This window comes from Daucus carota, chromosome 7, assembly GCF_001625215.2.
Source record: "Daucus carota subsp. sativus chromosome 7, DH1 v3.0, whole genome shotgun sequence".
Lineage (NCBI taxonomy): Eukaryota > Viridiplantae > Streptophyta > Magnoliopsida > Apiales > Apiaceae > Daucus > Daucus carota.
In genome coordinates, this window is record NC_030387.2 from 25768549 (window position 1) to 25794032 (window position 25484).

General features: G+C 33.6%; 3 protein-coding genes across 9 annotated transcripts; 1 reads left to right on the forward strand and 2 right to left on the reverse strand.

Annotated features, from left to right (window-relative positions):
- Window positions 1-692: 692 nt before the first annotated feature.
- LOC108193998 (uncharacterized) lies at window positions 693-3709 on the reverse strand. Its single transcript, XM_017360874.2, has 4 exons — window positions 3181-3709; window positions 2173-2318; window positions 1962-2072; window positions 693-1567 (listed from the first exon to the last, which is right to left on the reverse strand). The coding sequence occupies exons 1-4, from the start codon at window positions 3683-3685 to the stop codon at window positions 983-985; spliced, it is 1347 nt and encodes a 448-aa protein (XP_017216363.1). The 5' UTR covers window positions 3686-3709; the 3' UTR covers window positions 693-982.
- A 1657-nt stretch (window positions 3710-5366) lies between these two features.
- On the forward strand, window positions 5367-15394 carry LOC108194796 (TMV resistance protein N-like). Of its 5 annotated transcripts, XR_010285884.1 has the most exons (6): window positions 9995-10124; window positions 10221-11356; window positions 12729-13147; window positions 13460-13586; window positions 13907-13963; window positions 14489-15394. XR_010285884.1 is itself a non-coding variant. In XM_064082226.1 (4 exons), exons 1-4 carry the CDS (start codon window positions 6949-6951, stop codon window positions 10236-10238), a joined length of 1452 nt encoding a protein of 483 aa, XP_063938296.1. In that variant the 5' UTR covers window positions 5367-6948; the 3' UTR covers window positions 10239-10365. The 5 variants fall into 5 exon arrangements, 1 of the variants encoding a protein (XP_063938296.1); XR_010285882.1 differs by having other exon boundaries at window positions 12729-13586; XR_010285885.1 differs by lacking the exon at window positions 13907-13963.
- Window positions 15395-18994: 3600 nt separating this feature from the next.
- Window positions 18995-21874, reverse strand: LOC108193929 (putative F-box/LRR-repeat protein 9). 3 transcript variants are annotated; one of them, XM_064082250.1, is made up of 3 exons: window positions 21457-21874; window positions 19421-20067; window positions 18995-19315 (listed from the first exon to the last, which is right to left on the reverse strand). In XM_064082250.1, exons 1-2 carry the CDS (start codon window positions 21756-21758, stop codon window positions 19449-19451), a joined length of 921 nt encoding a protein of 306 aa, XP_063938320.1. In that variant the 5' UTR covers window positions 21759-21874; the 3' UTR covers window positions 18995-19315; window positions 19421-19448. The 3 variants fall into 3 exon arrangements, with proteins under 3 accessions (XP_063938320.1, XP_017216273.1, XP_017216272.1); XM_017360784.2 differs by having other exon boundaries at window positions 18995-19265; window positions 21457-21873; XM_017360783.2 differs by having other exon boundaries at window positions 18995-20067; window positions 21457-21873.
- Window positions 21875-25484: the final 3610 nt, after the last annotated feature.

Below are 25484 nucleotides of genomic sequence, written 5' to 3' on the forward strand. Positions count from 1 at the left end.
ACATAGGGATGAGTATTCTCCCCGCATGTTCAGGTCGGGGAATCGGTGATATATTCGGGTACTGGACGGGAATCGGGGAAGCGTCCAATGAGATGTTGACGAGCACTTGAAGCATCCACACATAGATACGGTTAAAATCAATACAATACTGATGCAGCTTCGTTTGAAAACTCCGGGAACTATAGTTTTTCTATGCTAGTTCGGGATCATGAAGGCAATATGCTGCAAACAAAGTAGTATAGCTCCAGAGTTGGCAGAAGCGATTGGATTCGAGAAGCTCTCAGTTGGATAAAGTCTAAAGAGCAATTAGGTGCTCGTCAACTTAATTTAAATCAGGTGCTCGTCAACTTATCTTTCCTATCTAGGCAGAGTATTATTTTTCAAGATTAGTCATACTCGTTAATATTATCAGTGGTCCAAAATTTATGTAAGAATGTAACATATCAAAATTAATTTCAATTGAATATTCCTATCAAAATTTGTAATGGAGATACCTTCATAAAAACCTTTAAACTCTAAACAAGTTGCAGTTGAGGTGCCATCCACATAACTATATGAAGACTTGAGATCATTTTCAAAGATTTCATATACTTACAAGTGATAATGATGATGTATTCCCTTACATGAAATTAATTCCCTCGCTTTAGGATTGGGCAACTGCTGGAATTCTTCCCCAAAACTAATAAATGGCATTGGACAGAAAAAGGATTTCATTTTTCGCTGCCTTGATGAATCCTTTTATAAATACAATTTAAGTATGCAGTCGAAATTTGAGATTGTACACAGTTGCAAACCAACTTAATTCACCATCAGTACACATTAGTTGTGCAAGAAAAATATTCACAGAAGAAATTCGCCCAAATAGCAGATAACAAGATATTTAGAGGCAGGCATTTTCCAAATCAGTTCCGTGTTCTGCACAAACGACAAAAGCGGTAACGAAAAGTTGATAGCTGCTATTATGTTTTTCTGCCTAATCAATCTAAGAGGGACAGATTGTTAAAAGCAAGCCGTAATGATCACTAGGCAAAACAGGAAGCATCATTTTCTTGACCTCATTTTTGACTCTCTTCTCTTTGCAATATGATAAGCCTGGTATTGCTTCCATCCCAATCATTTCAATCCCATCTAACTTAAAATCTTGCAGAGAACACAGAAAGCGGTCCAATCGCTTCTGAAGTGTCCGATTACCAGATAACATCTTGTTAGTCTTGGTATCATACGTACATCCTATCTCTCCAGGTCTTAGCTCTGTCCAAGCATCAAGCCAGCCATCAGGCAGAGGAACTTGTCCATCCAGTTTGTCATCCCAATTCATGTCCCCGCAAAATATTATGTTCTTATGTTGTTTAAGTGAGTTGATAGCTTCTTTTGCCTGATCTACGCGTTCTTTGCTATACATCTGATCCCATTTAGGAGGTCCTGGACATGGACTTTCAAGGTGACTTGTGGCAATGACTAATGGCATATCTTCCCTGGATACAACTTCAGCAACACAAAGTTCTCTTCCCATAATTGAATTACGGAAAGGTTTGCAGCTAAACAGATTTACTGGCATTTTGCTTAGCTGAAAAAATTTAATAAAAATATTGCAGAGATTAATATGGAATTAATAGAAAACAAAGAGAGAAAGATTGAACCAAACAAAGGCAATCATCTATAGTGCACAAGGTTGCCTTAAGTTCAAATAAGACAAAGGATAGAACACATAACATATGGAATTTTCTTCACATCTAGTAAGAAGATAAAGAAGACGGCAAGGGCTCAATATCTAGATGCTTAAAATGAAACAATGACCAAAGGTTCACTTGAAATTCAAGCACAAATTAGCTTTCATTTTAATAACAATATAAGAGCATGAAACATGTCAAAAGCTGGCTTCCAAAATTACTTCACAAAGCTGTACCTGAAAATGCAACAAATACGACGACTAAAAATGGGAGCTCCTAGAAAAGACTAACCTGCATACAAAAGTATGCTCTCGTGAATGCCATTTCATTAGAAACTGAGCATTTATACAACTTCCACCAGCTTGATTGCTGGAGAATGTCATATATGTTAGGGGTGACTTCCTGCAAATGAAGCTGCAGTTAGTATCATACAATAATAGAGGCTGAAATGGATACAAGGAATCAAATCCATGAGATCTGGGGAGAAGGGGGAATAAGGGACCTGCAAACATATAATATCGGGTGAATGCATTTCGATTAGGTTTCCCAGAGCCCTCATCCTCTCACGCATCTCTAAATCCTCTCTAAACCACACATTATAAGACAAAATCTTCAATGTCTTTAGAACTTTTTCCGTGCAAGGGTTATCTGGAACACAAAAAAAACGATGTAAGACTTCCTACGAAATTAACGAGCTGAATACAAAATGTAACAATTTTGAAGCTAACACCTTATTTAATAATAAAAGTGACTGTGCAGTGTGCACACTTGAGTTTCTGAAAGGACAAAAAAGTAGGCTAAGCTGAGACACTTGGAACTATAAGGCTAAGCTGAGACACTTGAGTGTGCAGTGTGCACGCTTGAGTTTCTGAAAGTGACTTCTCCTATGAACCATTATATATTAACCAGTAACTACATCAATGAACTTGTTATTGCTAAAGAAAGCTTATACCTTTATATAGAGTAGATTACCACCAGTAAGTTGTATGACTGACGATTAAGAGAGTACAAAACACCAAATGCAAAATATGTGCAATAAGAAGATAACTTCAGCCTTTACGAGGACTTCCAATAGTCCTCTATAAATTTGTAGCTCTTGGAGAAGTGTTCAAATTCCAAAGACACTCAGGCAGTGTGCTCTTGGAGAAATTTGTATGGTCACCGTGTTTGTCCGACAAAACTAACTACTAGTACTAACAGTTAAGAAATAAATAAACAAAATTATATCCAATATTAAATATAAAAAGTGCAACACCTCTGTCAAAATAAAATAAAATAAATACAAAAAGTGTATACTTCATTCTTTACATACTTAACATTGACACTAGCAAACAAGCCATTGACACTAGCAAACAAGCCAGAACCACTAGAATCACCCAAAATCCCAAACCCATCTACTTCCAAGTTAAAAATCATACATTGTCACAACTATAAACGCTAACACAATAATTTAACAAAAAACAAAGAATTCAGAAACAGGAAATTAAAAAAATCAAGAACCGAAAAATACCCAAAACATCAACTTCATTCTTTGCAGACTTAACATCGACACTAGCAAACAATCCAGAACCACCAGAATCACCCAAACCCATCTCCCCAACTCGCCCAATTTTGCGCTTACACCGCTGCAAAGGCAAGAACACAGTCCCTACACTAGGATCAATCTCATCATCGGCCTCAGTTCCAAGATCACTCAACAAAGAAGCCGAGGCCCTGGTCCCACAAATCTCACAGTTATTGTTCCTGTAAGAGTTGTGAAAAGTGCAAGACTTGCAGGACCAAGTGGGCTTTGGTGAAACATGGGGTTGGGCTTGTGGGGTGAGGCAGATTTGGCAAGTGGTTTGTTGAGAATTGGGGTTGGTGAAAGTGCATTTTGGGCAAGTCCAAGGAGTTGATGATGAAGATGAAGACATGGGTTTGATTTTGGGGTGGAAAGTGATGGGGTTTTGTGGGAAAAAGTGGAGGGTTCTTGAGAGTGTATGTATAGGTGTGTGTACAGGAGGGATGAGGGACATTTTGAGTTTTGTAAACCTAGGTTTACCGCGTTTGGGTGACGAGAAAAAACTAACAAATCAAGGGAGGTAATTAGGTAAACTTTTTTCCAAAATTATTATTCTTGAAATTTTATTTTTATAAATAACAGTATGCAATTAAAATTTTGAGCAATGGGTTTCTAATAAATACTCTAGAAAGTTTTTTTTGTTAAGAGAAAGTTGTAAAAATATAATTTTTAAATAAAAACTACAAAAATATCACTTTTTAAAAATATAATTTTTAAATAATTGTATCTAGTTACATAATAGGTTATTTCGTGATTGTGATTCGTTTATAACTAGATTTATAAGATTTTGTATTGAGAATTGTGTTTTATATTTATTGTATCTTTAGTTTTAATTATTGTGTTACTTTCGAGGAATTGTTATAGTTGATGACTTTTTTATCGTATATTGTGATATTGTTTTTGTCGTTAATTAACGATTGTGTCATTTTAGATGATTTTGTTTCAGCGTATGCCATCATCTTTCGTTTTTACCTTTTTTTTTCTCTCCCTCTTTATTTTCTTCTTTTTCGCGGATTTTTGTCTTTTATCTAGGTATTCTTTTCCGTCATTAAAGTTTTATTGGCTAAATTTCCAGAGCCATATTTGCACGACCTTAAGTTAGCCGAGAGATTCTTTTAAATGAAAATTATTATTTCTTCTTAGTTTCGCGGATTTTGCTTTTCTTTCGAGCGTTTTTTACTAGCATCAAAATTTTTATCTAACTTATTGTGGGATTTTCGACATGTCTTCTGTTTAGATGAAAGTTTTCATGTATGAAAGAAGCTCTCCCGATATTGTATTTCGGTACAATTCACTGACGTGAAAGTCTAATGACAAAAAAAAAAAATTACATAATTTATAAGTTGCAAATGATAGCAAATATCAAAAGATGAATATCCTTGCAGCTTCAGTTTGGACCGTTAAAAATCGTAACAAATAATCGTAGCAAATACAAATATGATTCACTTCTTTGAATAAATTCCCTAAATATTACTCTTTCTGTCCCTTTTTAGTTGTTACATTTTGTTTTATCGGTCAAATTGACTAATTTTTGACCAAAAATTATAAGTCACTCTTTGATTATTTTGACAAACAGAAAATTACATCTTAAAGTAGATTAGAAATTATTTCCGGTGATATAGTTTTTTTTATTTTATCAATTGATAAAAATATTAATAAATTTCAGTCAAACTTTAGTCAATTTAATCGGCACAAAATCATATGTGACAACTAAACAGAGACGGAGGAAGTATATTAATTATTTATTTTCAGTTCAGATAATTTGGAATAATCAAAACCTAGCGATCTGGATACAAAATTACTCCAACAATTTATATAAAAAATGTAATAAAATCGATTTTTAGTGTGTACCGACGGACACACGCTAACAACTACTTTTTGTTCAGGGGAAGGGTTTTTATTGACCAAAACCTCATTAATAATCATAACGCCTGCATATGCACAAAAAATATGACAGTAAAAATCTTTCGCCTCAACAAAAAAGGGTTGTTAGTGCGTGGACACGGACACACTAGAAAACCCGTCAGTAATAAATATACACAGAATGTACCAAACAATAAAAAGTCAACAGTGTTTTGGATCATTGACCGAATAGTGGAGACTTGAGAGTACTTTAGCTTTAGCCTTTTGAAGTCATTTTTTGTCCCTTTTCAGCTCGACTACCTTACTCTGCATCTGCCTGTCTCACTCACCGGCGTTTCTGCTCAGGTAACTCACTCTTTCTTTGTCTTTTCGGTTATTTAATTACTATTTTCTACCTCATCCTTGTTTCGATTCTTGCTTTATTTCAACGATCACTCAAGTCTGCATGTTATATATCTTCATGTATAATATTCATGTAAATATGACTATGTGTGCGTATAATATATTTATAGAGTATCTGTTCTAAGAAATTCTCGGATGAGCCAGGAGAATGAGTCAGGGTCGAACCCAAGACATGAGACGACAGAGGATAAACTCTTAACCACTTGAGCTAGCCAACAGTGGCCAGTGCTCATATATTTATAGGTTAGGGTGGCGATTTATGAAGGACAATGTTGGTGAGAGAACAATTATTCTGAATACAATCAATACTATCAGAAAGAGGAAAATTCATTTAAACAATGCTGTATTGCTGTGAGTTCCATCTTCCATGATAATGACTTTTCTTTTCAAAAGAGGAAAACAGTTTTGAAATTGAACATTTTCTTCACCATTCTTTTTTTTTTTTTTATGATAGTGGAATAACTACACGCTCTTTAAAATATTTTTCCAAAAAATAATTTTCCGACAACTATTTTTCTGAGTTGTTATTTTCCAAAATCAAGTTATTTCTGGCTTACAAACTAGAGGCCAAGTCTTTAATGTATTACAACTATTACGTGGATCAAACTTCATAACCGGTATACATGAGCTACGTAAATACTACTTTGTTTTGGCAATAAGTGCAGAACAAATGTATGTATACTACTATTAATGGCCTCTTGGTCCACTAGTATGCTCTATTTAGGAATATCGAGAGTTCGAATCTTGTCAAAGATAAGACGGGCGTGTGAGTTTGTGTTTGATTATAATAGATTGGAATTTGATGTCTGAGGGCCACTCGTTTTCTGCATCTGTCTACCCTCTTTTCTGTGCAGAGTTGACTATTACAAGTTATTTTACAGCTCTTATCATCTACTACTTGTTATGCTTGAAACTTGTTTCAGATCTTTATATCTCAAATACTTGAATCTGTTGTGTGAAGTAAACTACACCTTACAAACCAGGGACTTATCCGAGAGTCAATATAATTAGCCCAACAGGAATGGCTTCGTACCCTTTAACTTCAACTCCTACACAATGGGATGTTTTTCTAAGTTTCAGAGGGATTGATACACGACATACATTTACTGATCATCTATACACCGCCCTGCATCGCACTGGAATACGAACATTTAGAGATAATCCTGAGTTATGTAGCGGAGAAGTAATCTCAGATACATTGCTACAAGTTATTCAAGAATCTAAGACTTACATTGTCGTCTTCTCAAAAAATTATGCTTCTTCGCCTTGGTGCCTCGACGAGCTTGTAGAAATTTTAAATTGTTACAAAACTATGCAAAGGCTGGTTATTCCTGTGTTTTACAACATCCATCCTTCAGTTGTGGGACATCAAGGAGTTTTGAAGAAGCTTTTAAAAAGCATCACACTCGTTTCAGTACAGATACATTAGATAAGTGGCGCAATGCACTGACAATGGTTGGGAAGCTTTCGGGCAAAGTCTGTATGAATATGTAAGTAACATTTCTTTTGTCTCTATTTAATATTTACTGTTCTGGACAGACATGGGTTGAACTCCTTAAATTATAGCCTTAAAGTTTGTATTCCTTCAAATAAAAAATATTAAGTAATATAAATATGAAACTGTGTTTCTTATACTATTAGCTACTTGAGTCTTTTAAATGACAAGATATGAAATTGGAATCAACATTAAAGCAGAGGCTGACGGTTTGCGCTAGGGCTTAAAAAAATTCTTATCAGCAAAGGGCTTATCCTACTGGTACCGACTGCATTAGAGTTAAAACCTTGTGAACAAGGTAGGTGTGTGAGTGTGTTCAAGATATAAATGAAAAAACCCAGTACTTGAGATAATTAAATGTAGCATAAACAAAAGTTTGCATGTGTGAAGAATTAAGACCAATAAACTTATTTTAATTTAATTTCAAATTATAATATATTTTACAATTACAACATCACTGTCAAGTGTCAACACATGCAAACTTTTAATAGGAAATAGGGTGAACACTGAACACTGAGTACTTGTTCCATCCTTTGGTTGTTATTTCCAGCCCCTAAGGATGAGGCTTAGGCTGGCGTTCATTCTGGTGCCTCCCTAGATTTCTAACCAGACTAATGAGTAGCTTGGACTAATGAGGCTCTGGTCATACCAATGTTAATTTACACAAGGGCAAGGAAATTTATTTAGGATCAGTTTGATATTGTTATGGCTAACAAAATCTGAGACTAATGTGTTGTGTGAAAAAACATGGTAGAAAAAAATAGACAGGTACTTGATTAGTATGGCACTTTTTTAATGTTATTTCAAGTGAGAACCAATTGCAACCAATAATATAATATTAATATAATTTAATGAATTTTATAAAATAGAATTATGCCTCCATGGAGAAGAACTCTCTGAGTCTCTGACCAGCCCTCGCATGAATATTGTCAATATCAAAATCCACTTTCTAGATACCAACCTAGTCTCATATAATTGCATATTCTTGAAACAACTTCTTTCATAACTCTATTGCCATATATAAAGTCAACAAGTATTCTTTTGTCACTCTATTACCATATCTTTATCGAACATTATTGAACTTCATAAGAAATGTTAACTGCAAATTAATTTTTAGGTGTTTACATCACAATAATATACTTTCCACACAAATAAGATTACGTTTTCCCCATGAAAATAATAATAGTATAACTTTTGTTTCTTAATTTTATGCATATCGTGAATACCACTAAATTTACAGTAAAGGCCTATTTATTATATTCAAGTACATTCATTTCAGCAGAGTTTCTAAATGATCAATCTGTATTTTTTTTTTTTGACAAATATGGCTTATAGCCTTACAAATGAATATATGTTCTAATAAATCAGTCTGTAGAATTAGCATGACTACAATATGAAATTTCATATTTACTGTAGAATGTGTGTTTGCATACTGTAATCTGTTACACTATATATAGTAGACAAACATTTTCTTAGTCTTTTTCAAGCAATCAAAATATCAGGGTCCACTTTTTAATTATAAAATGCAATTGCAGGTCGGAAGCTGATATTGTTAATGAAATTGTTGATGACATTTTACTCAAAATAAATCCCAACATTTTAGATGTTGCCAAATATCCAGTTGGGTTAGATTCTCGTGTTAAAGTTATAACATCTATGTTGAGCAGTGGCACACAAGGTGTGACTAAGATTGGTATATATGGAATGGGTGGCGTAGGCAAAACAACTCTTGCTAAAGCACTCTATAATCAACTGTTGCAAGGAAACTTTCAAGGCTTCTCCTTCCTAGCAAACGTTAGGGAGACCTCTGGAACAACAATAGGCATAACATCTTTACAACAACAGCTTATTAATGATGTACTTAAAAGTAAGACGATTGTGCAGGTTCACAATGTTGACCAAGGAACTTCAATCATAAGAGCTAGAATTTCTTTGATTAAAGTGCTGGTTGTTATTGATGATTTAGAACACCATAAACAATATGAATCTTTGGTGGAACCATTTGATTCAGGAAGTTTGGTCATTATAACTACGAGGCATGAGGAGTTACTGGACTCAGTTGAAGTGGAACCCAGATATCGTTTCATGGTAAATGAGTTGGATAATGCTGAGTCACTCACACTTTTCACCCGACATGCATTTAGAAATACTAAACCAAACAAAACTTTGATGGTGTTGACTAAAGAGATTCTACGTCATGCTGGCGGGCTTCCACTGGCTCTTGAGGTTTTTGGATCATATCTGTATAAGCGGCCCGAGATAGGGTGGCAATATTTCGTGGAAAAACTGCGGCAGCGAATCACGAATAGCACTATTCAGCAAAGACTTGTAATTAGTTTAGATGCTCTAGAATCCGATGATCCTATGTTAAAGAAAATGTTCCTTGACATTGCTTGTTTCTTCATTGGAAGGATAAAAGAAGATGTGGTTAATATAATGGAAACTTATTATCTTTATGCAGATCATAATATTGATATTCTAAGGAAAAGGTCTTTACTAACTATCAATAGCAAAAATCAAATAGGTATGCATGATCTGCTTCGGGATATTGGAAGGGAAGTTTCTTGTAACAACTCTCCTGATGAGCCCGGAAAACATAGTAGATTGTGGGCATCGAAAGATGTATTCAACGTGTTGAAGAATCACAAGGTAGTTATATATATATTTAAAAATGATTTCAGATGAATATGATGGTTTCATACTTTTGTATGACTATAAATAATGCATCATCATTTATTAACTATCCTTCTTATAGTTTTGTGTATGAAATTGTTCTTGAGAACTGAGATGAAATATGTGTTGAAGAAAGCACAAGGTAACTGTCTATTTCCTTTTGATATATGCTTGATAGGGAACAGAAGCAATTGAAGGTATCATCTATAACTTCGATTGCATGGATACATTCAGTAACCTATCATTTGCTACAGAAGCATTCAAAAGGATGAGTAAGTTGAGATTTCTTCACCTGTCATATTTAAATATCACTGGAAGCTTTGAACAAAAACTCGAAGATTTGAGGTGGCTCCAGTGGTATTGGTGTCCTTTGAAGTACTTCCCATCCGAATTTCACCCGCAGAAACTGGTTGTTCTTGAGTTGCATGGAAGCACAATGACAGAAATGTGTCTACTAAAGGTACATAGAGTATGTTTCTTGCATATAGACAATTCATACAAGTAAGTCTGCTTTTATTTATCTTAACTGCACTTATAATTTTTACTGGCGTTACAGGTTTTTGAAAAACTCTAAACATGGCATACTCTTCAAAGTTGACTACAACTCCAGACTTTACTAAATTGCCGCATCTTGAAACTTTAGTTTTTGAGGGCTGTCAAAGTTTGGTGACAGTCGACATATCAATTGGAAGTTTGGCGAGGCTTGTTTCCTTAAATCTTGGTGGTTGTGTGAACCTTACAAGCCTTGAGGACAACATTTGCAACCTAAAAGCATTGGAAGTTTTAAATATTCAGTATTGCAGTAGTCTGAAAGCATTGCCTGTAGAATTGGGGAACATTGAATCCCTGAAAGAGCTCAATGCAGAAGGACTTAGTATCGTAAGATTACCTGATTCCATTGGATGTCTAAGGAAGCTTGTCAATTTGAGATTAATGTATAACAAGAACTTGGAAATTCTTCCGCACACTATTTGCAACTTGAGAGCATTGGAGGTTTTAAATATTGGATGTTGCTATAGTCTGACAGCATTGCCCAAAAATTTAGCAGATATTGAATCCCTAAAAGAGCTTGATGCATCAAGCCTAAGTCTTTCCAGATTACCAGATTCAATAGGATATCTTAGTAAGCTTGTTGAGCTGAAACTCAGTAGTAATTTTGATCTTGAGACTCTTCCAGACACCATTTTTAATATGAGATCACTGGAAATTCTAAACATTTCAGCATGTGAAAGACTTGAAACATTACCAGATCAACTGTGGAAGATTCCAAGATTGAGGGAGCTAGTGGCAAGTACGTTTCCACTGTTAAGAAACCTTCCTGATATACAATCAAGCCAGGCTGCATTGTCATTGAAAAGGTTAGACTTATCTCTGAATATTCTCTCTGCGCTGCCATCCGGTATCGATCTGCTCCTAAACCTAGAACATCTTAATCTGTCACATTGTCATTATCTGTTGTCCGTTCCAGAACTTCCTACTAAACTGAAACAGATAGTGGCATGTGGTTGTGAGTCTTTGAAAAAGTTGCCCAATTTATTAAATCTGAAACAGTTGGAGACGTTGGACCTTGGAAACTGCAGCAATTTAAGAGAGATTCAAGGCTTGAAGGACCTATCTTCTTTACTAGAACTTTTTATGCAAGGTTGCAACTCATTTTTTTTGAAACACACACTCGCAGATCATTTGTTTCAGGTTTGGTTCATCTTTAACTCTTATGATTGCAAAATAGTGTGCCTAACCTTATTTTCCAGCTTGACAATATTTGTTCTTAAACAATTTAGTTAAATGATCAAAGTCTGATAAGTTTGCACATACTTATGATGTCTATTTAATTTGAGATTGTTACGAAATATAGCTTTATTAATTGCAGATCCAAAATTTTACAATATATTAACAATTGATAATTACATTCGAATCACCTCTATATGTAGAAATGTTTTAATTTTGAATGATAAAGTCATTTTAGCGAAAAAAGGGCCCAAATAACATAATTTTGGAGTTTAATGCCCTGAATAACAGATTTTGTGAAAATGGCCCTCAATAACCAATAAAGACGCTTTACCAGTAGCGTTTTATATATATATGGGGGAACGCTAATGCGTTAAGCGTTCAGAACTTTTATATATAAGGTTGAACGCTAATGTATTTAGCGTTTATCACTTTAAGGCCCAAGCCCAAGACTAAATCTAATTAATTAATTTACAATCGTTAATATTTAGGGTTTATGTTTGATTAATACGTACTGTATATTAAATTAGCCGATGGTTAGGGTTTAGGATTGAGGGTGTAGGGCCGGTAGGCCCTACTCCCTCGAGCCTAAACCCTAATTAATGCGAGGCTGAAGGGCCGAAGGCCCTAAAGCCGAGAAACCGGCGGAATAAATTAGTTTACAAAAGTTAACATTTAGGGTTTAGGTTTGGGTTGTAGAATGATTAATTCGTACTGTATATTAAATTGGCCGACGGTTAGGGTTTAGGATTGAGGGTGTAGGGCCGATAGGCCCTACTCCCTCGAGCCTAAACCCTAATTAATGCGAGGCTGCAGGGCCGAAGGCCCTAAAGCCGAGAAACCGGCGGAATAAATTAATTTACAATCGTTAACATTTAGGGTTTAGGTTTGGGTTTATACTTAGAAAATATTTTAAAGAGACCACAAAAACTAAGTCTATCAAGAAAAAGGGGAGGAGGGCACTAGGTTATAAGTTAAAACGCTTGACTAACTAGCGTTTGTATAAGCAAAATAAAAGGCCCAACAGGCCCACCAAATTCAAACGCCAATGTAAGTCGCGTTTGTTTATTTTTTTTAAAAAGATAAGAACCTTAAACGCTATTAGGTGTAGCGTTTTAAGGGTTTGGAAAAATTTAAATTGCTAAGACGCTACACGATGTAGCGTTTTGGTTAAAAAAACCAAAACGCTACACCAGTAGCGTCGCTAAATGTTAGTGAGGGCCATTTATCGGGTATTTTGTTATTTGGGGCATTACCACCCCAAATTTGGTTATTTGGGGCCAAAACCCCATTTTAGCCCTTATATGTTAGCTTCTTTTGTTACATTGTGCCACAGATATATTCTGGATTTGAGCATCATACTGCAATCTACATTCGTTCACGAGAGTTTCCTGATTGGATTAATGAATCACCCTACTGGATTGGTCAATCAAGTAAGTTTAGGTCCATGATGACTTTAGATTTGCCGGCAAATGTTTCACAGAATTTTTTGGCAATGATTCTTTGCTTTCAAAATTTGGGAACTATCCAAGATCATCCTATCTTTTATTCTGTCAAGAACAACACACAAGATTTCACAGTGGAGAAGAGTTATATTAGTAATTACCATGAAGTACAGATTGTTATAGTGCCAAAATCAATCTTCCCGATCAGAGATGGAGATGATAGAGTTGAAATATCGACAACGAGGGGAGAAATTTTTGGGATCCATCTACTGCATGAAACAGATATTATGATGATTGATGATTACAACCAGTGGCGGAGCGAGGTAGAGACCTCTGGGTGCACGTGCCCCCTTTGGTTTTTAAAAAAACAATAACAATTATGTGGGACCCACACATTTGACAGCAATCACATACTTTGGTTCACACCCTGTGCCCCTTTTCAAATACCCAGATATCAAATACCCAGTATTATTTTAGGAGAGAGAATTTATATTACACTTAGAGAAAGAAGAAAGAACACAGTGTGATGGTTGATTTTATACTTTCTATGATTTATTTCGATGGAAATTTTTGGAGTGCCCCCTCACGATGTATGTTCTGGCTCCGCCACTGATTACAACAGCACCCAAGTTATGTCATTAACAGCCTACTCTTCGTGAAGGTTGAAATATTTCGAATATGACAAGAACTGGATCTCTGCTGAAGAAATAGTGAACGAGAATCTATTGAAATTGCACCTAGAAACACAGGTAGTCAATAATATGGAATCTCTTTTTGTATTGAAGGGCCTATCTCGAAAAGTACATCTTTGTTTTAATATCCAACCGTGTCCTTATAAATAATGCTGTTTATATTTGAAAATATTGGGGTTCTAAGGATTCTTTGACGGTTAGATAAAAGAAGTGTGGTCACCAGAACTTAAGAGGAACTTATACATGCTCACCTAAATATATATATATATATATATATATATATATATATATATATATATATATATATATATATATATATATCTCCAAACTAGAGGTCCCTAACTTGCAAGATGGTCTTGTTCTTGATCTTAATATAGGCCGGAATGAAATGTTATGGCGTCCCTAGCAAAGGATATTGCAGATGAGAGGAGCATGTAAGAAATTCCCTTCTTTCTCAGTATATAGGCTTAATAGTTAATACAAATTATACCATCAAAGTTTGCTCCAAAATACCCAATTACCATCCAATTTAATAAGTCATCGGTTCTTCCACTGTACTTAAAATGAGTTTTTCAGGCATGAATTTGTTGAGATCAAATTGTTTCACATGGCTCTTTGGATGATGCGGTAAAGTTATGCGATGAAATGCCCAAGTGAAACTATTTCTTGGAGTTATGGATATTTTTATTATGAAATAATGGATATCATGTTAAAGTATCATTTGGTAATATAATTGTTACCATTTTGTATTATGATATAGTGATTTTGTGTTTGTGTTGGATGTTTTTCAATAGCTTGTTACATGATTGTAACATTGTGACAAATTTGGGTGCAGGTTGTTTCTGAATGATATTGGATTAGACATGTAAATTTGTTTGATATTGCATAATATACTTTTGCTTTTGTGCCTCAAATTTGTTTGTTACCGGTGACTGATAATTGTTTTATGTGTATTTCAGATGCTAAGAGATTGATTGGAAGGAAGATCAACAATGCCTCTTTCCAGACTCTGGAGTGATATGAACTATGAAGTTATGGCCTTTTAAGGTCATTGCAGGACCTGCTGAAAAGCCATTAATTGTTGTCAATTACAAAGGGGAGGAGAAATGATTCGCAGCTGGAGAGATCTATTATATGGTTCTCACCAAAGATGAGAGAGATTATGAGGCTTTCTTAGAATCAGCTGTAAAGAATGTTGTTGTTGCAGTTCCTGCTTATTTCGATGACTCTCCACTTTCTCTTGGGTTGGAAACTGCTTGAGGGATGAAGAGTGTCTTGATTCCAAGGAATACAACCACTCCAACAAGGAGGGGCAGGTGTTCTCAATTTATTTGGATAATCAACCTGGTGTGATATTCAGTTTTTGAGGGTGAAAGGACCCGAAAGAGACAGCAATCTCCTGGGAAAATTTGAGCTCTTTGGAGCCCTTCCTGGCCCTAGGGTGTTCCCCAGTTTACTCTTTGCTTTGACATTGATGCGAACAATTTCTTGAATATATGGGCAAATGATAAAACCACTGGACAGAAGAATAAGATCACTGTTACCAATGACAAGGGAAGGCTGTCCAAAGAAGAGGTGTACAAATCTGAGGATGAGGAACATGAGGAGGTAGTGAAGCCACTGAACCAGCACAAAATCGGGGACACCTAAGCAGAAACCCAGGGAGTAAGAAAAAAGTAGCAGAACCTAGTCCATTTGCACATGTTTGCATGTTTATCACCATAATCCTTTTGTATTTAATCTAAATTACCAGGGCTAGCTAAATCTCTTCATACCCAGATGGATATGTTTATGATTCTTGTTATTCTGTACAATTTTTTCTAAGCCAAGTTTTACCCACTCTCGCAAGGGGAGAGCGTGGCGCACTCTCTTGTTATTCTAATCAAAAATGATTCTGATGTCCATTTTTGTAACATTAATGGTTGAACTGCACAGATTCAAAATTTGGTGGTTGATCTGTGTTCATGTAAACGTTGATGGTTAAAGTAGTATTAAGCCCAATATAAAAGTGTATAACTTTAGAAATTAGATGTCTGTTCATATTTTTGAGAAAATGTTGATCTACTGTATAGTGCAGAAATGTTTTGCTTATCTATTTTCTTTATCAGAATGAAATCATTTGGTGCATGCATATTCAAGTAGGTATATTCATGAGGATGTTTGCGAAATCTCAATGAATTTTATGCAGGGACACACATAAATTATTTTTTGAAACAGATTGCCTAGCTTTAGTCGCAGACCAAGTCGTGTTGGTGCCTCAGCAACTACGGCCATGTAAATTCAGCGAGAAACCATCTTTTGTTTCGGCAAGAAGGCTTCTGGTATCATCTTTGTCGGTAATGGTAGCCAGAAAAGCTTGCTAGTTTGGCAGACCTAGAAGGATAGGGAAACAAGTTGGCAGATGCTGAATCATTTATTGTTTCCATACTGTTCCCTCTGCAAAGATTCTTGCTTCTGATCAACTTCACTGCAAAATTAAATTTGGTGCTCTTTGGTTTCAACCAGTTGGTGCCTACATTTAATACCCTTGTATTGACTGCCTTTGTTCTGCTTTGTACTCCACACTTATGATCTTGTCTTCACTCATCGTTCCCCGTTAACAAATTACTAGGAGTATTCCTTTTTATCTGAGGAGTAGTTCCTTCTGCATCAATTTTAAAATGTTGGTTTACAGGCTTCTGGATGTTTGTACTCAAGAGAAAAGCATAAACAAATGGAATCACTAAAATCAAGTAGACAATGCATGCAGAAGTTATAAAGGATTTAGTTTTCATAGAAGAATGTCATCCAACATTGTCAATTACTCCCTCCGTCCCTATTTATCTGTCCACTTTGGAAGTAAAAATTTGTCCTTATTTATCTGTCCATTTATACTTTCAAAACTAATTTAATGATAGTTTTTCAAATATATCTCCATAATTTCAATTTTCAAGGCTTGACTTATTTAAAACTTGGTTGAATTTATGTTTTCAAGACATAAAGTATGGGTATTCCACCATTTTCAAGATATTAATTAGAGGTATTTAATGAAAAAGTTTATACAATCAATTATTCCTTGGTATGTGTTTTTTTTTCAAAATGGACAGATAAAAAGGGACGGAGGGAGTACTATTGTTTTCTCTTTGGTTAGAATTTATGACTTCTTAGTTACAATCTTGCAATTATATTACTTTATGTTAAGAGTAACTAGCATTATTTTTAGGATTGGTCTCAAATTATGTTTCTTTACATATTACACCTTCATTTTGCATCCTTTTAAGTGAATTCCGCTGATTGTTACGTTTAGCATGAAAAAGTTTAAATTTTGAAAGATTTTAAACTATAATTATATAAATTTTTAATATTATACCCCCAGCTCATGTCAGCGGGTAACAATTAATTTGGACGAAATTTAGTCAAAATGATACAAAATAATACAAGTTTAAAATCTAGAGGTTCAATATGACAAGAATCATAATTTCAGAATAACTAAAAAACGCTTAAATTAAAAAAGTGAAAAGTACTAATTACTCCTGCTTTAATATATCGAAAATCAAGTACTGTATTACGAGTATATTACTATATATCTAAATTGTGGCATCAATTCAAAATCTTAAGTCTGCCGGATTGAAATCAAAAACACTAATCCGATCTGAAGGCAGTGCCCCCATTAAATTCTCAAAGTAATCAAGAATAATTACCAACCGAACTATGCTCAAGTATACAAATGAAACAATATGAAAATAAAAACAAAAAATACACAGAGGGTCCAAATTGCTTTTCACAACTAGAATCAATAAATGAAAGAGCTCCTCCATTGATATCAGTGTAATTTCCCAGCACACGCAACAAAATTTCCACCAGAAAATCTGCACATCAATAAAAACAGCCTTCACTTTGTAAATTCCAACAACCAGCAGAAGAGAACAGTCAACAGATATTACAAATATTCAAACGCATTACACAATCTAGTTGGTAAAAATACAAATATAATTTCACAAGAACAAATTTCATCACTTTTGCCCGGTATCAATACACAGTGCACAAGACTCTCGTGACAGAATAAACACATATAGGTTTAGCAAGTGTAGAGAAGTAGTTCAACTCAACACGCGATATTGGCACGGCTCAATCAGATGAACGGTGCTTCAAACCTTGCAAAGCACCACTATCAAATTGAACCGCACCAACATCCCATGTACTACCTCAAAACCTCACCACTAACCCTACATGAATAAACATGATGTATGCATGTTAGCAAAACTTCATGCATGTAGAGGAAACGGAGGGTGTGTGTATTTATAGGGGAGTCAATGAGAGAGAGGGGACGAGGGGGTTTCTTGTTTAGGAGAAGAGAGAGAGGGGGGCATTGAATTAGCCAACAACCAAAGAAAGAAAAGAGGGTGGGTGTGGGGATTGGATATCAACTTATAAATACTAGAAACAAAAACAAGACTGAATAATCTGTAAGCTTTCAGTTTTACATTTATTGTTCTTACGTTGCATTACCCCATGATAATACCGTGACACTCTTCATTTCAATTTCAAACCCCCACTACCAAATTTATTCTCCGGTTTCCTTCCTCGGAAACCAATTTGGTTTTAAAAAAATATTTTCACGGTATCAAAATATATTCATCTTAATTTCAAGAAACATATTTTTTTAAAGATTTATCTGTTTATACATTTTCAATACCTTAATACAACTACTGTATTTTTTTATTTTTTTTTTGAGAATAAGGTACTGTATCTTGTAATTTGTATTTTCACCAATAAAACTAAACCGCCAACAATTGCTATTTAATCTTTGATTCGTATTTCAAAGGGACGAAAGATTTCAAAGTGGGTCTAGGCAAGACCTAGATAGAGCATGAAAAGAGGATGAGATCAAGTATTTGCTCTTAAGTTTGCCTAGAACTTTTTGAGACCTGTCCAGAATCTTAGTGATAGTAGGATCGAGATAGGTCCCAAATGAGTGACTTTTATTTCTCTTGATTTGTATGTAAAATTGATATTTTGTTGTTTGTATTTTTATTAGCCTATATATATAAATCGAACGAACTGCGGTTCTTATTTAATTTAAGCAAAAAACTCATGATTCAGTGCTCAAATTTGCAGGACCAACACGTTTAAGCTCATATTTACAGTTTAGAGTCTCCTAAGGTTTTCATAATCGTATTGTCTAAACAGATTAATAGCTGATTGAAACAAATCTGGAAGAATTCTACTCACGGCTTACCAGCAATTTTAAAACCTACAACCAGTATGTGTATTGTCTTTTGCTTTCTCAGCAAAACATGATATATCCCATGAAATCCCGCAATCACAAGATTTCATAATCCAAACAGTAAACACCGATTTTTTTTTCATTCTTCATAAACATATATGTTCCACATGTTTGTAGCCAAATCAAGTGGTTTTGCATTCAAAAGTTTTTTTTTTTTGTTTAATGTATATATTAGTTCTTCAGTAAACAAATGGTCTAATTGGAGAAAACTAAGAATACTAGAATTATAAACAACTCCCAACAATAGTCAACATTCAACAATATTTATCATCCACATATAGTTCCAGCGCTAAAAACAGAACAAGTAGTAGATGCCTACATTCTGGCATTTCAACAAAGCATCATCAACTTCCTTCTGCATCGAATGATAATTTCGTGCTACAGGAGACTATTAACGACACGTTTAGCCAACCATATAACAAAATAAGGCCAGATGTTCTAAACTCCAGAGCAAGCAGCAACAAAGCCACCTGCCAAGATGAAGCCGACCAATAATGCCATAAAACATGAAATTAAAGGCCTATAAAAGAAAACTATACTCAGAACAGTAAAATGCATGCAGTTAATCTACAAACAGGTAAATAAATTTCAACTCCAACCCCTTATTAGAAAAAGCTTCACATACCATAACAAAATATAACTTAGTCAGAATCTCAGTCACTCCGCCAGGATATATCATTGTAGTCATTGGAGACGGTATTGGTACCAGATAGTCCAGAACAATCATCCTCATCCACGGTATTCAAATCATCAGTATCGGTAGCAGATATAGCAGATGGAGAAAGATGCTCATTCAAAAAATGCAAATAATCCAAATCAATGCGACAGCGCTTGACAGAGTCATATGAGAGCCTCAGGTCCTTAATCTGCTGAGATAGTCTTCTTACTAGATCAGGTTTTATGTTGGCAACATTATGGCACACATCAAGAGATTCGAGATGAGGACAATTATCAAGAATTGCAAGCAAGCCGTCACTTGTCATCTTATTGGGTCCATAGAGCTGCAGACGGCGTAGTCCAGGCATGTTTTCTGCGATAGCTAGAGCATCTTCATCACACCCCACTTTTGCGAATAGATATGATTTGTTGATCAATTTCAATGAGTTTAGATGAGGGCAACAACGCCCTGCAATTTCAATAGCTTTCTTAATGTTGCAACCGCAGTCAAGGTGAAGTTCCTCCAACAGGGGAAGTCTTTCAAGCATTTTGCTCAACCCTTCGCTCATAATTTTCGAGGAACATGAAAGATACAGATATCTCAGCTGAATCAATCTGCAAACACAGGGAGCAGAATGTGATAAAGGTCAGTACTCAAGACAACCAAATATATGTATATGGTTATCGAGTACTACAAATTAATTGCAGCAGAACCCAAAAGTCAACATCTCTTTTTGAACAAAATAAAGCAGGATATAATACATCTTCGACCTCTAGATTTTGTCCTTGTAGACAAAATTGGTGTCATAATTTTATGCTGGAGAACAAACGTAGTGCAGTAATTTCAGCTCAAGATATGCCATTCAGTACTCTAATCCCAATGCCAATAGATGGACACCAGGATGAATATTTTCCGAAATTCATAACACATAACAACTTGAGTACATCAATAAGGGAAAAAGAACATGTAGCACACTATATAACTAAAGGAAATGGAGACAGACCTCAATTTCGACGAGGACCAGCTCAGAATAATATTTAAACATATTTGATACTCCAAAAGATGAAAATATAAAATAAATTACATATAATACTAAAACAGCACCCTACATTCTTTTAAATCCTGGAATTCATCTATTATCATATCAGTATTAAAAAAAAAGTGAACGAAATCCTATATGTAATAAATTTAAGAGCAAGTCCAATGGTGGTGTTAAAGTAGGTGCTATTGCTATAATAAAGCACCCAAGCAAAAAACTCAACTCCAACGGGATGCTAAACTTGAATGTAAAATAGCAAAATGCTTTACTGGGTTCTATATAGATGGTGCTATAATTGCCACATAAGCATGCAAGTGAGAAAATGCATTAAAAAAGTAATAGTGACAAATATTTTAAGATTATGTAATTAGAATATAGCTTTATTTGGATATGTTTGGTGCTATTTTGCATTTACCATTGGACCATAAGTTTTATTTTAGCACCAAAAATCACTTTTTGGTTTCAAATTATAACAAGAGCTACATCTTTGTTCAAAAAAAAAAACAAGAGCTACATCTATTTTAACATCACCATTGGACTTACTCTAACGTGGGGTTTGGGGGGAACTAACATTTTATAATCTTTAACAAAATAATACATATAAAATATGAAATGTACTGATATCAGGGGTGGGCCGGTGCGGTGGCCATACCCCTCTTTTGCCGTTTGATTCCAAGGATTATAAGGTATAACTTATAATCCCCTAACTATTATTTTACTCATCTCAAAGTACTTTTTGATCATCTTTCTATTTAATTCCCATTGGATTGTAATTTTATAGTACCTACTGTCCCGAGTTGATTGAAATCTGCTTCTACAGACTATAAGAGACAAATCTAAATAGTCTCATAAAATTTTAAGCTAAAGTTAATTGTCGAAGATAGTATTACACACGAAACACAATTTTTTTGGGGGGTTTCATGGTCTATTAGAAAAATTAAATTATACAAACACAAAATTATACCTATCAAAGACACAAGGGAGCAGAAGATGGTCGCCCGAAATCTGGAGATGAAGATGAAGCAATTGTCCACAACTCAACTCCACTGCTTTCTTAAACACGTGTTTGAATAATTGGGGCGATCTTTCACAATCCGAATATCTTATATCCACGACCCGCCACATTTCCGGGTCGGAGCAGATTTGACGCCATTTTTTACACACTTTCCGAGCACTCATCAGCACTTCAACGGCACCTAATCGCACGAGAATGGATGACGTCAGCTCCGGCGGGAGTTCCACCCAGTTCCTGAGACTCTTCGCCATTGATTTTCTGAGGTTTGGGAATTGGGGCTAGTAGTCAAGTGAAGCGTCGATTTATTGGCTTCAGAAACTGACCAACACGGTCACTCTCGTTCTATATACTCCGTCGCTCTAATTTCTTATCAAATGCATTGGGGTAATTTAAAAAATATGTATAAAGTAGAAATAGGTATAAAACGGGAAAATAAAAAAAAAATGGTTGGTGGAGTGGTGGACATTGACTTTTAATGTATAAATAAAAGGGAAAATACATTTTTTTATCACCGAACTTATTATGTTTTTGGAAATTTGCCACTCAACTAATTTTTTTTTCTTTTAATCACTGATGTTAGGTTCGGACTTTTTTTTGCCACTAAAGTTAGGTTCGGATTTGATTATTACCATTATATTAATTCTTTGTAGTATTATTAAAAAATAGTGATCACCTTTAATATTTTGAAGATTTGATATATGTCTATATTTATATATAGTACTTTTATGTACCCAAGATTGTTTATATTCGATGATATGAGTTAAACACGCATTTTACGGTTTCTAAAAGTGTACTCTCATAAATTATTTTATTTTTTCTTCCGAATAAAAATTTAGTGTTTGAATTTTTGTACGCAAAAAAAAAAAATCTCATAAATCATCGAAGATTAAGTTTTCCTCTCTATTTATTTATCTTTATATTGAAAATTATAATAAGATAAAATTATTAAAAATTATGAGGATAAATTTAAGAGAGATTTTAGGCTTAACTAGGTGATTGAAACTTTAATAGTGAAAGATGATGCATCGTATCACTCAATTAGACTTTATTTTATCATGGAAAGCATAAATTATTTGAAGTCATTGATTCCATACTGATGATTTAATGAAGTTATAAAATTCTAATTACGATTTTTCCTGATTTTAATATTATATCACCTCATTTTATGTTATTATTGCTATATGCAAAGATATAAACATACATCATATTATCAAAAAATTATATATTATCACTATGTATTAATGATGCTACAAAAAATTATCACAATGCTAATAATCATATCCGAACCTAAGTTAGTGAATAAAAACAAATCCAAACCTAACATCAGTGACTGAAAGGAAAAAAAATTTAGTTGGGTGGCAAGTTTCTAAAAACATAATAAGTTCGATGACAAAAAAATCTATTTTCCCTAAATAAAAAGATAGTGAGGTAAAAGTAGTGTGGAAAAAAAAATTGAGTGAAGTGATGTAACCCATTAACTATTTTTGATAAGATTTTAAATGTAAGAAATTAGACGGGACACTCCAAAAAAAAAAGTGTAAGAAATTGGTTGGGACAGAGAGAGTATATATTTAGAATTAATTAATATTTTTATAATTATCTTTTTCAAAATAAAAATATATGTCTCATATTTTAATTTAGAAAAAATAATTTTAGATAGGTGATCAAATGGATATAGAGTTGTGTGAAAAAACTCTAAAAAAGATCCGACATAGTACAATCTGCAACATTTTAGTAACTATGATTGATGATTGATTAATAGTTACTAGATCCGAATTAATTGGTGAATGAATGTCGGATTAAAAAATAGACATGCTATAATATTATAAGACAATATTATAATTTCTCAAATGTTAATTACAATCTCATTATAAAAAAGATAAAATAAATAATAATACAAATATTTTATTTTCAGATCACTTAACATGTCATGTATTAAAATTTTTAATTTAAAATATATTAAAATCATATTTCATGCAATCTAATCTATATTAGTTGTAAACGGAGTCATGTAGCAATTGAACTCCACGTAAACATTATTTGTATTTTACTGTTCAGAATTTTAAGTGCAGTTTATTTTGGTTCACGTAGTTTGGAGGTTATTGCGTGAACTCGAGGGTTTATCCGATTCGCATCCGAAGGCTAAAAGCTATACGTTCATGCGTTTAAAAAAAATATTATCAATTGTATCAACTAATATCAAAGCAACAACTGTTTCAAATATATAAATAATTTTTTATCATGAGAAATGAGCACTTACGATATTTACTACCGTGTCATATTTTATGTCGTCATTCAAAGTATCATATAAATATTTAGAAAAATTAATAAAACTCATAAAACATCTAAAATATATCAAAATATATAACACTAACATTCCAAAAGATGGACGCGGTTAACAATCTTGATATTGGATCTTGATTTTATTTAAAAACTAGTAAATAAGAGACAAATGATGAAAAGTTGAAATAAGTTTATCACTAAAGGGGATAGAAAAGGATAAAGATTACGAATAAATAACGGCTGAATTCCTAGTTTTGAAGTCGACTTTAAAACTTAGACCCTACTTCCGACTCTATGCTTATTATTATTTTAAAAAAGAAGTTAGTAATATTTAACTTGATCATTATGTGATACTCCTTTTGTCCCATTTTACATTTCTATTTTAATTTTTGACCAGTTAAATTGACTATATTTTGACTGAAATTTAAATCTGTCGTATTATTTAAAAAATAATAAAAATTATATCATTAAAAAATATATTTAGTCTAATTTAATATGCAACTTTCAAATCTTAAGCAATGATGGATAATTTATAATATTTGGTCAAATATTTTTTTTATTTTGCTATTTGATTACACACGCACACGACAGGAGTCTCCTGAATTCCCGCAATGAAGAGAAGAGCTCAACCACTGCATCAAATATTAATAAATATGATTTCGTGAAAACAAAAATGAACATGTAAATAGGGACGGAGCATGAGAAGAGAATCTTATATTCATTTGTACGCAATTTTAACAAATCATTCCTATGCTTTTCACAGTGGTGTTTGCCACACTTAGCTTCTGGATTTACAAGTTAGAAGCACTCATTTGTAAAATATTTAAAAAAATTAAGGGGCCGTTTGGGTGAGCTTAAAATAAGTGCTTATTGCTTAAAGTAAAAAAGTGAAGTAGAAGTTAGAAGCAAGTTGTTTCAAAAAAAAAGAAGTTAGAAGCAAGCTAAGACTTATAAGTGCCAAAAATGTTTGGAAAATAAGTAGAATCCATGAGATAAAAGCTAGCATTCGTAGCTTTTTTTAAGTACTTCTTGACTTCTTACACAAACGGTACAAATAAGTGCTTCTAACTTATAATTCCAGAAGTCGGGCTTATAAGCCGATGCCAAACACCCACTAAGAATACTAGTTTTTGTTTAATAAATTTTATTTCTCTCCCAAACACTTTATTACTTATAAACTTTAACTTACTTCTGACTTCTACTTCATTTTTTTTTTACTTTAAAAAGTACTTATTTTAATCTCAGCCAATTACTTTGTCAATTTTAATATTTAAAATTTTCTTTTATTGATCGATAGTTTATTTAATATATAATTATTTATCTCCAATCATAAAAAATATAGAATAAAATTGTCAAACACATGATAACTGGAATTATATATCATAATTTAGTGAAAAACTTTCAAAAAAATAATTCAGAACCATCTAAAACACTATATTTTCTTTATTAGTTTACAATATTACTATTTTCTATAAATATTCGTGAAAATACTGCAATTACATGCAATACTTTTATGTGATTTGAAACCAAATACAACTCTGAAGTAATTTTTTTCCAGAAAATTAAAATTACTTTGATTACTTTTTATGTTGATTATGGTTGCATCTAGTTGCAATATAATAAATTTGTAAACAATTAAATTGGATAATATTCATATAATATTTTTAAACAAATAAAAAATTTTGACAGAAATA